Source organism: Plectropomus leopardus, chromosome 4, assembly GCF_026936395.1.
Source record: "Plectropomus leopardus strain MGB_pleo_1.0 chromosome 4, ASM2693639v1, whole genome shotgun sequence".
NCBI classification, from domain to species: Eukaryota; Metazoa; Chordata; class Actinopteri; order Perciformes; family Serranidae; genus Plectropomus; species Plectropomus leopardus.
The window spans coordinates 19784372-19798894 of record NC_142179.1 but is presented as its reverse complement, the minus strand read 5'-3'; the positions used below and the strand labels follow the sequence as shown (position 1 = coordinate 19798894).

The 14523-nt window shown below is 39.2% G+C and overlaps 1 protein-coding gene across 2 annotated transcripts; it reads right to left on the bottom strand.

Annotated features, from left to right (window-relative positions):
• Positions 1–3036: 3036 nt before the first annotated feature.
• LOC148189766 (eosinophil peroxidase-like) lies at positions 3037–11166 on the bottom strand. 2 transcript variants are annotated; one of them, XM_088076751.1, is made up of 15 exons: positions 11075–11166; positions 10737–10803; positions 9682–9769; positions 9385–9560; positions 9172–9304; positions 7961–8090; positions 7639–7845; positions 7182–7542; positions 6899–7059; positions 6551–6809; positions 5782–5952; positions 5421–5658; positions 5119–5318; positions 4952–5011; positions 3037–4840 (listed from the first exon to the last, which is right to left on the bottom strand). In XM_088076751.1, exons 1-15 carry the CDS (start codon positions 11102–11104, stop codon positions 4410–4412), a joined length of 2712 nt encoding a protein of 903 aa, XP_087932877.1. In that variant the 5' UTR covers positions 11105–11166; the 3' UTR covers positions 3037–4409. The 2 variants fall into 2 exon arrangements, with proteins under 2 accessions (XP_087932877.1, XP_087932878.1); XM_088076752.1 differs by having other exon boundaries at positions 4952–5008.
• Between the last annotated feature and the right edge of the window lie 3357 nt (positions 11167–14523).

Below are 14523 nucleotides of genomic sequence, written 5' to 3'. Positions count from 1 at the left end.
GGTCAGCCCCGCGTGTTTTTAGGGAGGAGGTGAAGGGAGGGGGAATCAGTGACTGCTAAACCAAACAATGGGGTATCGTGTGCCGCTCGTCCTCTCCAGCATTCCCCTGCTCCCATGGGACACCCGGAGCCACTCTGCGTGGATGGCACTGTGTCCACGGAGGTCAGGAGGGGCGTGGCGTGTGTGTGTGTGTGTGTGTGTGTGTGTGTGTGTGTGTGTGTGTGTGTGTGTGTGTGTGTGTGTGTGTGTGTGTAGAAGCAGCAGCTGGTTCCCGTCCCTCCTCTACACTGTGTAGAAAACAACAGAGCTAATGCGGCCCACCACGTCTCCCATCGATCGCCATATATTGCTCTCCTGTTTTTTTTCTGTTTACTTATTTAGGATTTAGGCAAGGATGCAGGTCTCCCTGGGGAGTGTCGGCATCCGCAATTAAGGCGATGTGACCACCTTTAGCCTCGTTTCTTAATACCAAAAAGCATCACCTGCTCCAAACATTTGGCTTCATCTCTTAAGGCCTGTTATGATTTATAGTTAATTAATGTCCTTAAAACTAAGAAAATCTAGTCTAGAAGGATACAAAGCAACTATGAGAGAAGACTGCAATATATGGTACAAAACACAAACATATCAAATAAGTTCAAAAGTTAATTCTTAATAACACAATATCACCATAAACTTAAACATTACAGGTTTTTTTCCCTTAGCCTATAGTTGAATATCTGACAGTTTCTTTGACATTTTTAATTTTCTGAGGAATGGAATGAAAAACATCACTTTAATTTACTTAATAAATTTAATTTTCTATAATAAGAGACCATTTGTTTTAACTTTAAAGGTTGTACTCAGGGCTGCCTAAAATTTTGAGTTGACTAAGTTCAGGTATTTTTTTAATGATTCAACCTGTCTTCTCAAATTTAGTCAACTTGAAAATTTAAGTCAGCCAGGACACTAACTTTTTAAGTCACAGTTTACCTTTTGAATTGCTTTCATTTACTAGAATTGTCACAGCTGGTAATGATAGGCTACACTGTAAAAAGAGACTATTCATTTTAACTTTAAAAAGTTAGTCTCTGGGCTGCCTTAAATGACTGAATTTGAGAAGGCCAGTTGAATCATTACAAAAGTACTACAACTTGTCCTCTCAAATTCAGTCAACTTATAATTTTTATGCAGCCCTGAAATCAAAACAGTTAATGTCTTTTTACAGTGTATTGCGCCCAGCTCAGGGCTTTGGCACGAAAATTCTGGGCCCTGCGCATAAGCAGTGTCTGTGGGCCCCTCACACCTCCTTTCTTGATCCATGTCTCTCCTCTGAGAGAGATACATCCAAGTGCACGGGTGGACTAAAATATTTTGCCCCTTTAGAAAGTGACAGGGTCCTCAGAAAGTTACTATTTTTTTCGTCAAAGTTCAGTTTTTCAGTTTATTTTCATTAAGTAATGACACTAATTACTTAGACATAAGAAAACTACAAACAAAACTTAACCTTTAATTCCAGGCTTTTCAAGGGCCCTCCTTCCTCTGGGGCTCTGGGTAATCTGTCCCATTTCCCCCCGACTGTGAAGTCACTGGTTTACTCACAGGGACTGAAAAGACAAAAAAAAAACAGAGTTGAAAAGTGGTGAAACATTTGTCATACAATCAGAGCTTCTGGGGTGACCTCTAGCTCACCTGCTGGAGTGTGCGCCCCCTGTGGGGTGGGTCCCTGCAGCATCTTGGGTTCGGCTGTGGCTCTTTGCTGCTGGTCATCCCGTTTATCTCTGCTCACTTTATTGTCATTCTCAAGCTTCACTTTGATGAAGGCAAGAAAGTTAATAAAAAAAAGAAAAAAAGGGGAGAAAAGACAAGACAAAAAAGAAAAGAAAAGGACAAAAACAGCGCTTCTTAAACATTTAAAAATGCATTAAAAAGAAGACCGTTGTCTTTTAACCATAGGCAGATCTAGAAACTGAGGCAATAAACACATTCAAAATGATGATCATGATGGTTTCTTTCTTGTGACAACTTCAAAGTTGATATTTAGGCTATTCCTTTGGCTTTCCTTTTTTTTATGACTTTTGGGGCTCTGTTATTGACATGACTGCCCCCTGACAAAAAAAAAAGCAAAGTCCATAACAGTGACTTCACACAAAGGCTCTGGCTAAGGGGCCCCTGAGCCCTTTGCCCTGGGATTTAGGGCTGGTATGCCCATTGATTAATCTACCCCTGCTTCTCACCCAGTAATAGTCATGCTGGTGAGCCAATATGCATAATACCAAGGTGCTGAAACTGGCCCAAATCTAAGTGAGAGAGTTACAAGTTCCTTTAATCAAACACAAAATAAAAGTTATTTGCCATGCGGTGATGTCAGTGGTCATCAAAAGACATGCTGAAATCCTTCTAAGAAGGCTTTTCCAGAAGTGTCAATGAGTCAATAGTTTGCAAACACATCATTTGTTCTTCAAAAAAAAAAGTTCTGCTGGTTTCTCAAATATAGGAGGACATCTCACTTCCACATTATGAAGAGCTGAACATGGATTGACTCCCGCATCATACAGATGCACTGCAGGTGAAACCCACAAGAACTCACTATATAATTTATGGGATTCTGTAAATCATTTGTTCAATGAATGATAGTGTCTTTTGTTACCAGTGTAACAACAACTTTGCTGTAGAGAAAGGGCTTGCCCTGCACTACTGCTTTGGAAAAACAATTGGGGTCAATTTATTTTGATACTTTTCTTTAACTGAAACTTCAAGTTTAGGACTGCATTTGTTAAAAGTTAAAAAAGTAAAGTTAACGTTTTTTTGCACAATACCAGTATAAACTAAGTCTACTGGCCAACAGTTCATCTTGAAAACCATTAAGGCTTGTATGCAAACCATTAACAGCAGTTCATCTAAAACCACAGCTTGTGCCGTGTTCGTGTCTGTAAAAGATTGTATGTCATTGCCATCTACTGGGCATCTTACGAACATCTTCAACTGTGGTTTTCTGGGTCTGCAAACAAAACCATCTTCTGAAGACTGTTTTTAATAAAGTTCATTCAGAGGCAGTCTGTTTAACAATTATTTATTAAAGTCAAATTACACTTAAATCATGGAAAAGTATTTGTATGTTAGTGTATTTGAGAAAAAGGGGTTAACATTATAGCTCTTCCAATTATAGATTATTTGAGGATTACATTATAGCTTACATTTATTTGCCAGGCATGGACTATAAAAATATACCCACTGTACTCTTTGTAGAAGAGAGGGAAACACACTTTTATATGACAACAGAAGGATTCATTTAAAAGAAAATAAGAAAAAATCATACATTAAGTCGAATAGTTTTCACAGTTTTTCAGCAAATTTGCAAAAGAATATGTAGAATAATATGTAGACTACATTGCCAGTGCAAGTATTAGTGCATTATAAACATTCCTTCATTCGGTACAAAAGATTTTGAAAAATCAGATAGTTCCACAGGTTTTTAAACATTGTACTTCTCTGTCCGCAAGGTCCACTACAAAAAAAAAAAAATCCATTTAAGATGTTATTTTGTCTAGAATTGACTTAGAAATGGACAACTTTCTCATTTATGGTTCCTATTAGTAGAGACTGGTGACTTCAACAGACTTTAAGCACAGCTCAACTTCAACCTGAGAAAGGTATAATTCAGAGCACCTGTGCAGCCTGTAGTGCATTCGGCCAAAATCCCATAATAAACTTTGGGCGTGTTGTGATTAAAATGGGCTGAGAGAACACAAGACCTCTGCACCTCCACTTGGATTAGTTTTTAAGCTTTAGAAAATTGTTTTTTTTGAACAAATAAAAATCAACCAATCAGCCCTGCTGGCAGAACTTGTCATGCTATTGTCAAGAAGTGCTCCTGAACCGATGCCGAGCAATAACAACAAAGGTGGGTGCTTTTGATAAGACATACTCTGGTACTGATGCTGTTCTTAATCGATATGTTTTTTAAATATCCCCTGACATTGTCATTTGTTGTTTGCTCCGTTCCACTCTGAAAAGGCCGACAAAACTGGTATGCTGGCATAACTACACATCAGTGTGGAGTTAAAATAATGTTACATCCAAGTGGATGTTATTCGTTCTCTAGTGATTGGTTAGGGGAAATTGAACTCCTCTCCCCCGCAGAAATTGGAGTGGGCGCAACGTGAGACTGAAGATGGAAACTCAGTGTAATAAGTTGACAAATCTGTCTGATATCAAGCAAAGCATAAGGAGGCAGAGGATTATCTACCTTATGTGCGACGGTCAGGATATAGTGACTAATATAAACAATAACTTTTTGTCATATTTGCTAAACAAAAGTTACCCTCTGGAATAAATTTTTTAAAAAAAACTGCTCAAAACAGATCTTTTTTTTTTTTGCAGTGTTTTGACACGGATATCAGATTAACAGCTGTGTCATGAACAGGCTCCTACTCCTTGAACAAGAAATGCCCTGAGAAGTAGCTGTCACTGGTCACACCGTTGGCACTGGGGCTGGCCTCTAGATAGACTCTGTCTCCCCTCGCAAGCTTATAGTATGCACTGCCACTGGCTGTGACGTAACCTGACTGCCGGGTGGTGAATGAATGCAGAATGATTTCCCCGTTACACTTCAGATCCACAGTGGCATCACCATTATGGATGGTCAAGTGGAACTGGAACTCATATACACCGGGAAGCTCACACGTAAAATACCCTGTCTTCATGTTATAGCTGTTCCTTCCATTGTAGATGGCGTCACTGAAGATGATGGGCATGCCGGGTTGGGGGTTGTTGTTGCCCAAACGCACAGAAAAGGCAATATTGGGCATACTGCTAGGAGGTCCAGGGGGGCCTCTAGGACCTTGCGGTCCAATGGGTCCTGCAAGAAAAATAAGGCGTGAGCACAGATATACCAACAGGACCTTTACATTGCAAGTAATTCTTTTGTCATTACAATTTTTAAGTATTTATGGATAAGTGGTAAATTTACCTTGCGGTCCTGGTGGTCCTGGTGGTCCTGGTGGTCCTTGGCGTCCAGTTGAGTCTCCTTCTAAGAGAAAATTAAAAGGGAAAATCAGTATTTTTAAAATATTTGTATGTTGGCACCGATTGTCTTCGGTCAACTGGATCAGAGAGGATTTCAGGACATCAACTCACGATTCTCCCTCCATGGACTGAGGTCAAAGGTTTTGATGTCTTCGCACATGGTGTAACCAGACTCACGAGGTCGGAACTGGAAGGGGTTCGGTGGTACTTCGTTGATACCAGTGTTGTCACAAATGATCCTAGCGAGTGACGTTTCCCTCAGGGAAGCCCTCTGCGCCTCAGTGAAGACTCCCTCATTCTCCCACCAAAATCTGAAATTGGACAGTTTGGTAATGTCTAAAGTCTCTGAATGTAAACGTGAAACAGAACGCAAATACCTCCAAATCTTTTGGAATGTCAGTTCTGTCACATACCGGTCTCCCTCGCGGATCTTCTCAAACTGAGTGGCAATCAGGCAGGCAAACAAGGGCCCCACTCGTCCTTCGCGAACAAATGGTTCAGACACTCCTCCCAACCACACATCAATGTTGTCAGCTGTGCCATAGTGGTCCCAAAGTTTTTCAGCCAGAACACTGTTGTTCATCACTACAGCCAGTTCTGCCCGAGTTCTTGGCTGTGATAGCCCACAGAAGCCACGCCATTTGTTGTAGCCTAAAAAGGGGACACAAAGGGTGACAATGATGCCATGTTTTAAGTGCCTGCAGAGTCCTAGATATTTGGGTAAAAATCACTCAAGACATAAGGAATCAATAGGTATGAAGACTAAAACAGTACCTGATATTCCGTGGTCTCTGCCTCTCTGCAAGTTGAGAGAGCCCAGATCCAGCGCCAGCTCAGAGGAGAATTTAAATAGCCTGTCCCTTAGCTCATCATGCATCATTTGCTCCTGTGTGTTTAGCTTGGCCCTTCTGCCCACCAAGCCCCTGATGATTGGGTCCAAACCACCTAAAGAACACGAGGAATAGGAACATTTCAAGTTTAATATACTACTGCAGATCCCACGAAGAATCATGATCCCAATCTGCAGTTCAATGTAGTCTCTTTTAGCGTTTGTTGTTTTGGTTTGATAGTCCATCCTGTTTGTAATATAGCATAAGAACTTGAACTTAATAGGTCTGCTTATAGCACCCAGCACACTAGTTTTCATCGGTATTACTGCAATAAAGCTTCCAGCCAAGTGCAGAGCAGCACTCCTGTCAATGGGCAAGTGAAAAAAACTATATACCTTCTTGGATTTTACGTAACTAGGGGAGATCACCTACATCCTCACTGGAATAAGTCAGAATTCACTCCTGATTGATGTTGACCTTTCCTTGAGTGATTTATTATCTTCAATTTTCTTCAATTGAGGAGCTAAACGAGCGCTGGACTTTTGAAATAGTATGGTCATGTTGATTGCAATCCTGGAACAGTGCTGGAAAATCAAAGCCTGTTGCAGTTGCATCTGATTGTTTTGGAGTATTTCTGTCCACTATTGCTGTAGTGTTTAATACAAGTTATTTCATTAAGGTGAATACTGACAAGTTAAAGATCCTAGACATACCTTCATGGATGACTCTCCATGGTGCGAAGAAGGCTTTGTGCAGCAATGGGCTGGGGAATTTAGGGTGCTCCTGGTAACGCTCATTGAGACGAAAGATGGTAGGCTGAATCGTCAGGTGAGCGAATCGGTAGGCCGCTGTTGCGAAAACATTGGCAATGCTGGGGTTCATGTTTTCATCATAACCGGGGTAGGTGGACAATTTCATGGCCATGTAGTCTGGACCAACAATGAGTCGTAAGTAATCTCTGTAAGTGATAACCTGAGAGACAAAAAACAAATCAAGTTAATTGAACCATGCAAAAACATTCCAACAATTCTGTAATCGATACAGATAAGTCCCTCTCGAACCTGTGAATATCCTCCCATGATCTTGCGTGCTTCCTGATAGAGTCTCTCTCCGCCCCAGTGAGGATTGAGTTTAGCCAGAGCACGCGCCAGACGGTTGTGCTCACGCAAAAACAGTGTGTGCAAAGAGGTCAGAGCAATGTTCTCATTGCTGCGCTCGTCACCTGGCAGAAAAGCAGACCTGTTCTTTCAATACACGCAATCAGGAGTTGACTTATCTCAGTTGTGTTAATTATGACAACCACCATGTGTAATTAAAGACATAAACGCTCATGCTTCCACTCACCAGCATCAAAGCAGGGCACCTCCACTGCATCATTGTCATTGGTGATGCGGGCTCGGGTGGCACATATGTTGCTAACCATGTTGGTGAAGGGCAGGAGCTCACGGCCGTTGTCTGTGTATTGTGTGTTGACCCTCAACAGGCCGTGATCATTGGAGAGTTCACGTAGGTGGCGAGCTTTGGTATTCTCTGAACCGTACACCTGACCTACATCGACGAATGCTGTGAGAGAGTTCATCTGCTGACGGACATTTTTTGCACCAAATATGAAGCCTGTGTTGCCAGAACCACAAGCTGCTGCTGAGCGGAAAAAGGGGATGCATTCCTCTGAGTGTCTGCCAAAGCGAGGGTCTCCTGCAGGAATCTGTATGCATTATAAGAAACAATTGGCATTCATTTTATATGTGTGAATATGCTTTTTGTATTTGTGTCTTTTCTTATACATTTCAACAACACTGACCTCAATGGGGAAGCAGGGCTCTGTGCGTTCACAGCTTTTGTCACAGTCAATACCGTTACTGAATGATGTGATGACGGGAGAGTGAGGAGTGAAGGTCAGGTCATGGTCAGTCCATTGACCAAAGAATGTCACCAGCAGAGTGTAAAGTGGGTCACTCTCCACATCAGAGTTTGCTGTGCGCAGAATACGGTTGGACACTTCCCTTACCTGAGGACAGGATGTAAACAGTGAGCACATGGGAGAAAAGGATTTGTAAAGCTACAAGTGTTTTTTTTTTTTTTTTCATGTTCATTTGTGATATAGCATGTAAAGATGATGTTACCAAGGGAAGAAGGTGGCCGTTGACGTGTCGATCACTGTCCCAGCCTTTAGGGCGAGAGTCACCATCCTCATACTCAGCAGAGAGCCAGCGTTCTAGAGGTGTGTTAGCAGATCCCCAGCGGGTGTTGAGTCTAGTTAAGAAAAAATAAATCCATTATCATATTGTCTTTATCTTCACTGTAACATATTGCAGTAACAGCATGGCCAAACTCCAACAGTAATCTACTGTTCCTCCAAAAAATAGTAAAATACTGTAAATTTGAATGCTTTTTGGAGCAAAAACAACAGTTAACACAAACAGGTGGCTGCTTTGTGATGTACGGCATGCAGTATTTTTAATTTTAACAAAAGCAGGCCTAACTGAGGGACAGAAACCACGTGCAGGTTTCACTGTAATATCTTACAAGTTGGTTTTATTTATTTTTTAATTTCTAGGAAACCAATTGCCTTGAAAAATGTAAATAAATGTAACTATTAATCTTAATGTTTGTTTACTTTTCATCTAATTGTTAAATTTACTTAAAATTGTATTATATTTATGTAATATTGCGAAGTTATTGCAACTCAATAATGTCTAAACCAGTTACTAAACCTTACTATGCTATATATCAGCTATATATCTGTATTTTCCTGGGTGCAAACTTGTCAATCATATCTGTATATTTTTAAACATGTTTAAAAAAAAACCGGAATGCAGATTTCCTTACTTCATCACTGGCAAAATCACCGTTGTCATAATTAAGTTAAGTAGCTAACATTTAGAAAGAACAAGGTCATTTCAGTTGTCATTTACTTACAAAATAAATACAGTTAATTTTCAAGTAAACTTAACATAAAAGTAAACATGAATTAAGATTTATTATTAAATTCACTTTCCTTTTTCAAGACAATCCGTTTCAAATATTATTTTAAGTAAGATTAATTTGTCAGATTTCACAGTGAAGCTACAGTATTACACTAAAAATCACATTCCACTGTAGAATCCTGTAATAAATTCAACTGTGATATACTGAGGATGTAAAAACAGAACTGACACTGAAAAAAAAAAAAAAAAAGAGAAAGAAAAAAAAACCCACACACCAACAAAAGCCGAACCCCATGTCAGGTATTTCATAGTTAGCTCTGAATTAAAGGCAGCAGCTGTCAACACCTATTTCTAGTTTCTTTATTTGTGCAAAGAAAGTAAAGGTTGTCATTTCACTGTGGCCTCACTTGTTATTACAGACGCTGCTCGCGGTGCGAAACACGTCCACATTGGGTGTCGTGGCGCAGGCAGGGGCACGGTGTCGGGGAGAGCAGCCTGTCAGATCAGCGATGGACTCCAGCTGCTCCTCAGTGAGCAGGTCTAAAAACGGAAGTAGTAATAACCAAATCAGCCGTGATACACCTGTTTGTAGGCAAGGCTCAGGGAAGCTGTAAACTCACCTGTGGCATTGATGGAGCGTTTTTGACGTCTTCCCACAGACCTCTGGAGTGTTTTAATTGTTGTATCCATATAGTCAGCAGCACGCACAGCACTGCGGGTTAGGCCAATAGGCTGCTTCAGGACCCGCAGGATGTCTGAGGGACTCACTACATCTCTCCGGATCCGTTCAAGGCTCCTGTGGAGACGTCAGATTTATGAATTCATTCTCATGGTCTTCAACGGCAAAACATTTGTTATACTCTATGTTTGAATTAATGAAGATTTTTTTTAGAGCAGTTCAACAGGTTTGTACTCACACTCTCCTGGAGTAATCATAAGCGGAGTTCACAGCGGCTTTGGCAGCTGCCACAGCTCGTTCAATGTCTGTCCTGCTCAAATAGGATGCTGAAAAGCACATTTTGGTTTTGGTTTATTCCTCAAACTGATATTTTATGGTGGGTGCATTCGTGTCATGATCGTGTTTAGGTTTCATTCATGCCACACCGTTATATGAATTTCTCAAAATATACATTGCACATTAAAGGCTATAGGAATTTAAGAAACAATGACTCTCCAGCTTTAATGTAGAAATCCGTGTTATTAGCAGTCTGAAAAGTATCTGAAGCACTATGATTGTAAGAAAAAAAATCTAAAATAATCTAACACATAATAACACAGATGACCAGCGCGTTCAATCCTTTGAAATACCGGATCGACGTCACTTTTCATGTGTTGCTTCCAGATGCCTTTTACAATTATTTAGCCTAAACCATTTAACCTTGAGCAAATTGCATCGATTTATTTTAAAAACATAAGAAAATAGGGCGATGAGAAATGATCCACAAATTGCAAGAAATTAATTGATTTTTTTAATTTAGGGGAAAATGTCTAGAACACTAAATATATAATCATCGTAATTGTAAATTATGTTAAAGAATATTATATTTTTAAGCATTTTAGGTCATTTCCTTGGTTATTTGTTTTTTGGTCCTTTTTGTTGCTAATTTTAAGTAATTTTCTTGTAATTTTCACTAATTTCGCGAGGGTTTTTCGTCCCATGTTTTTTGGGAGAAATCAAGCCAATCCAGCCTCTACATTAAGTAAAATGGAAAGTCATTGTTTTTAATTCTTATTTGACCTCTCGCCCTAACCTTGATGTACGCCTGACGTTTTTTCACCATCACCAAAACCTGTCTTGACTCAATGCGACAGTCCCTATTTTTCTTCAGACTTAAAAATTGTTACTGAGATCTGATACATTTCGTACAAAAAAATAGGATAATAAATCACAGCAGTGTGACATTTTAAATCCAGCAAATAATAAATTAACTTGAAGCTATTAGCTATTCGAAGTAAAATGAGCAGTACTCACCATCAGACACCTGGCATTGCAAGCACAGGTAAAGAGCTGCAGCCACCAGGCAGAGAAACCGATTCATCTCTGAGAAGAAAAAACTCCGGTCAGTAACGCATAGGTCAAATAATTTAAACTAAAATAATAAACATTATTTCCAAATTTTCCCATAAAGCAATGCTAATAAAACACATCCTATTAAACAAATAAAACCCAAAGTAATACATTATTATTATTATTATTATTATTATTAGTAGTAGTAGTAGTAGTATTATAGTACAGAAGGCCAATATATTCAGTAAAAGAGTTGTATATGAAAAGTTAAAAAATAAAAAATAAAGTAAAATAAGATTTACCTGAGAGAAGCGAAAATCTCGTGTCCTCATGCACCCAGAAGCTCTCAGTAGTTAATGCTGCTGCTCATAATAATGTTCAGCATTTATAGTTGACTGATGGATGTCAGGAATTTTATCAGACAATGACTTCTGTTTTTTCTTTCTTCCCAGTTCCTCCTCCTCCTCCTCCTCCTCCACAGTGGCAAAGGTGTGTCATTTACGGAAACAGAGCAGTGAGAAAAATAATCCTCTCACAATATCAAGGTTTTTAAATTATGTGACGCTTTTCTCGTTTTATTTTTCATAAAGACAAAGTAAAGGTCCCAGAGAAGAACAGGCTGTAATGAATAATTAAACAACGACATTCAGCCTATAATTAACCTCGCAGTGATCCTTTTTGCGTTATAATTTCTGTTTTATTTATTTTTGTCATGCATTTATTTCATTGTTTGTTTGCGTGCCATTTGCGGGCTTTCTGTTAATAAATTCTGCATTTCTGTAGCCAAATATATTGTATTTAATAATGCTGGACTAAACTGCTCCAGCGCTGCACATGAACACATTATTCCGACTTTGCAGCCCTCAAACATACAGTAATAAATGCAGTTTTTGCATAACAGGAACATCCAATTATCTGTTATTTCATTACTCCAATTTTTCATTTTAGTTTTTACTGAAGTATTTTTTTACTGTCCCGCATTTTTCTCAAGTGTTCTTCCTTCTAAATATTTTAATAATTTGTTGTCACATTTTTTGTGCCATGCGAATATTGTATTTCCACAAATGAAACTAAAAATGTAAGCATGCATAAGGTGCTTCCTGTGAAACCGCGGTAGCATTTTCACGATGTAAAATAAACGACAAGTAGCCCAACAAGATCTGTCAAGTGCCCACAACTTCCTTGGTGTGAAAACATTTACCGACATCACAATGATTGAGATTCCTTATTGCGTGACAGGAGGAAAGAAAAGTACCAGGTAGCTATGATAAGAAACTCGTGTCATGTGTCAAGGAACATTTGAACACCTGAGTAATCAGCTTCGCAATCGGCCTGTTAAAAAAATAAATGCTGCGCTCTATATTCTGATAAAGTTGAGAAGATATTAAAGACAGAAAGTTAGGTCTGCTTCATTTATTGGATTCTAAACAAATATGGAAAATAAATGTCTGAAATAATATAAATAGTTTATTTTATTCGGTTTTTTTTTTTTCAAACAAGTTCCTCTGGCATATGCAACCATATTACCATGTTCCAATATTTTCGAGTAAATCTGGTCCCAAAGAGGAATATATCATTTGATTTATGATGTCTATGAACATTTCTATTTGTAGGCTACACGTGCACGAGCACCTTCTTGCCCTTTCAATGTCACTGCAGCCTGTTATTGTTTCGTTCACACACGCACGCACGGAAATATAATTCATAATTTAAAGGTGAATTGGTCCCTGTGTGCCACAAGTTTCCACTGAACAGAATTTTAGGGCATTCACACTGACCCACACCTCAGCCTCAGAGCCTACAGTGAGCTAAACAGTAGCTATGCATGTTAACAAAGGTGTGGTTGACAGAGAGCCACCCCATGTTCTGATACTCTGAGCAGACATCATAATTAAAATGATTGATTTAATTTTAGGTTATGCAATGTGACTCATGGCACCAGGTGTTGCCAAGTTTCTGACATAAATTTTAGGTTGTCAGATAAAATAGTCTTTTGCCCTTTTGTCATTTGTTTGTTTATTTGTTTGTTTTACTTGAGTGTATGTGCCCCAAAATAATAGGCTACCATTGTACATTAAATCATTTTGTGTTTGTGGTGCCTTTGTTTTATGATCTTTGTTTATTTATAGTGATTTGATATTTGAGGACTCAAACTTCCTTTTTGGCCCTTTGAATTCTTATCCACATGTAGACCTAAGTTGGGGAGGGGGGTTTCTAGGACTCAAGCTCTGAATCTTTTCTCAAAAGCTTCAAATTTTTGTCATATAGATAATATTATGCCCACGCTATGCTCTTACTTATGGTGCAAATTTGCCAGCTAAACATTAATTCTGTGAATGCTACTCCAGCATAGTATAACAAAGTAGGTTTCAAGATTTGTAATGCTGTTTATACCAAGTTCCTACCCTGCCCATGTTATGTTACTTAAAAACATCCAATAGGTGATTTGAGGGAGGACAAGAGGGGATGCCATCCTTGTTATTGTTGCCTCTTGTTATCAAAATGACCAAAACGAATTTTCCTTGTCAATCTGCCTCTATCACTCTCTATCACCTGAGCCCAGACCCAGACATTGTGTCTTGTGACCAGTGTTTGTATTTTAACCTGCACAGTATTTAAAGTTAATTGAACAGCAAACTTACTGATCAATTGCATGTGTTAAATCATGTCACGTGATGCTCCTCAACCAAAAACAAATCTGTGCATTTCAATAAGCATTGCGACTGCAATGAGTGATCCTGGTCAGGGACTTTAAAAAGTAAAAACCTTTATCTCAGCGGCAATCTACGGTAATAAATGATAAAGAAACCATAGATGATTTTGGCAAGCACACCTGGTTTTTATGTATTGAATGTTGTTTTGATGCAGTATTTTGGGTTTGTAATCGAAAATTTTGAACAGTTTACTTTTTATATAACAGTTTTTTTAGTCATTTAAGGAGTTTATCACACCAAACAGCTATTACCAACACATATTGAGTTTACATAAGCATAATGGCCCACTTTATGTATATAAAACTAAACCCTTTTTCTCCTGATTTAAAGTTTCAAGTCAACACAGATAAAATTTGAAAGAGCTCGAGTGTGGCCCTGTGGCCATTTAAGACAAGTGAGGAGTCAGCAGTTAATCACGGTATAAAACAGTCAACAAAACAGGTTTATCAACAATTATGAATCACAACAACCACAACAGGTCCTTGAGTGTAAAGTCATAAATGTGCACACAAAATGATTGATGGTGACACACACACGTGTACACACACACACACACACACACACACACACACACGTGTACACACACACACACACACACACACACACACACACACACACACACACACACACACACACACACACACCAACATGCTCTGATCCCAACTCGTCACACGGTGCCGCTCTGTCAGTGACCTTCTGTATCTACATTTTAGGTAAGCTTCTGTGTCAGCTGTTTACGCTCAGTTTACGCAGCACGATCATTATGTATACACAGCACATGGTAACCAACGTGGCCTGTCACGATGGTTAGATTTAGGCAGAGGTAAAGATCAAATAAGTTGACCAGTGGATCAACCCTCTGCTGTGTAGCACATGCATTTTCTCCTGGTCCAATGTTGCACAGCAGGATACACCAGACGTCTTGATCATGTTATAAAAATCAAATGCTGAGTTATTCCTATGTAAATTACCCCCCCTGTCATTACATTATTATCCATTAAGATGATGTAAATCGTCAACTCTCCAGACAAACATGA

Excerpts from the sequence above, each read along its gene's own strand:
- LOC148189766 (XM_088076751.1), bottom strand. The coding sequence starts at position 11,104 with ATGAGGACACGAGATTTTCGCTTCTCTCAG. Across the intron at positions 10,804-11,074 it reads GAGATTTTCGCTTCTCTCAG|ATGAATCGGTTTCTCTGCCT; the intron begins GTAAATCTTATT and ends TTCTTCTCAGAG. Across the intron at positions 5,659-5,781 it reads CAGAGACCACGGAATATCAG|GCTACAACAAATGGCGTGGC; the intron begins GTACTGTTTTAG and ends TCCCCTTTTTAG.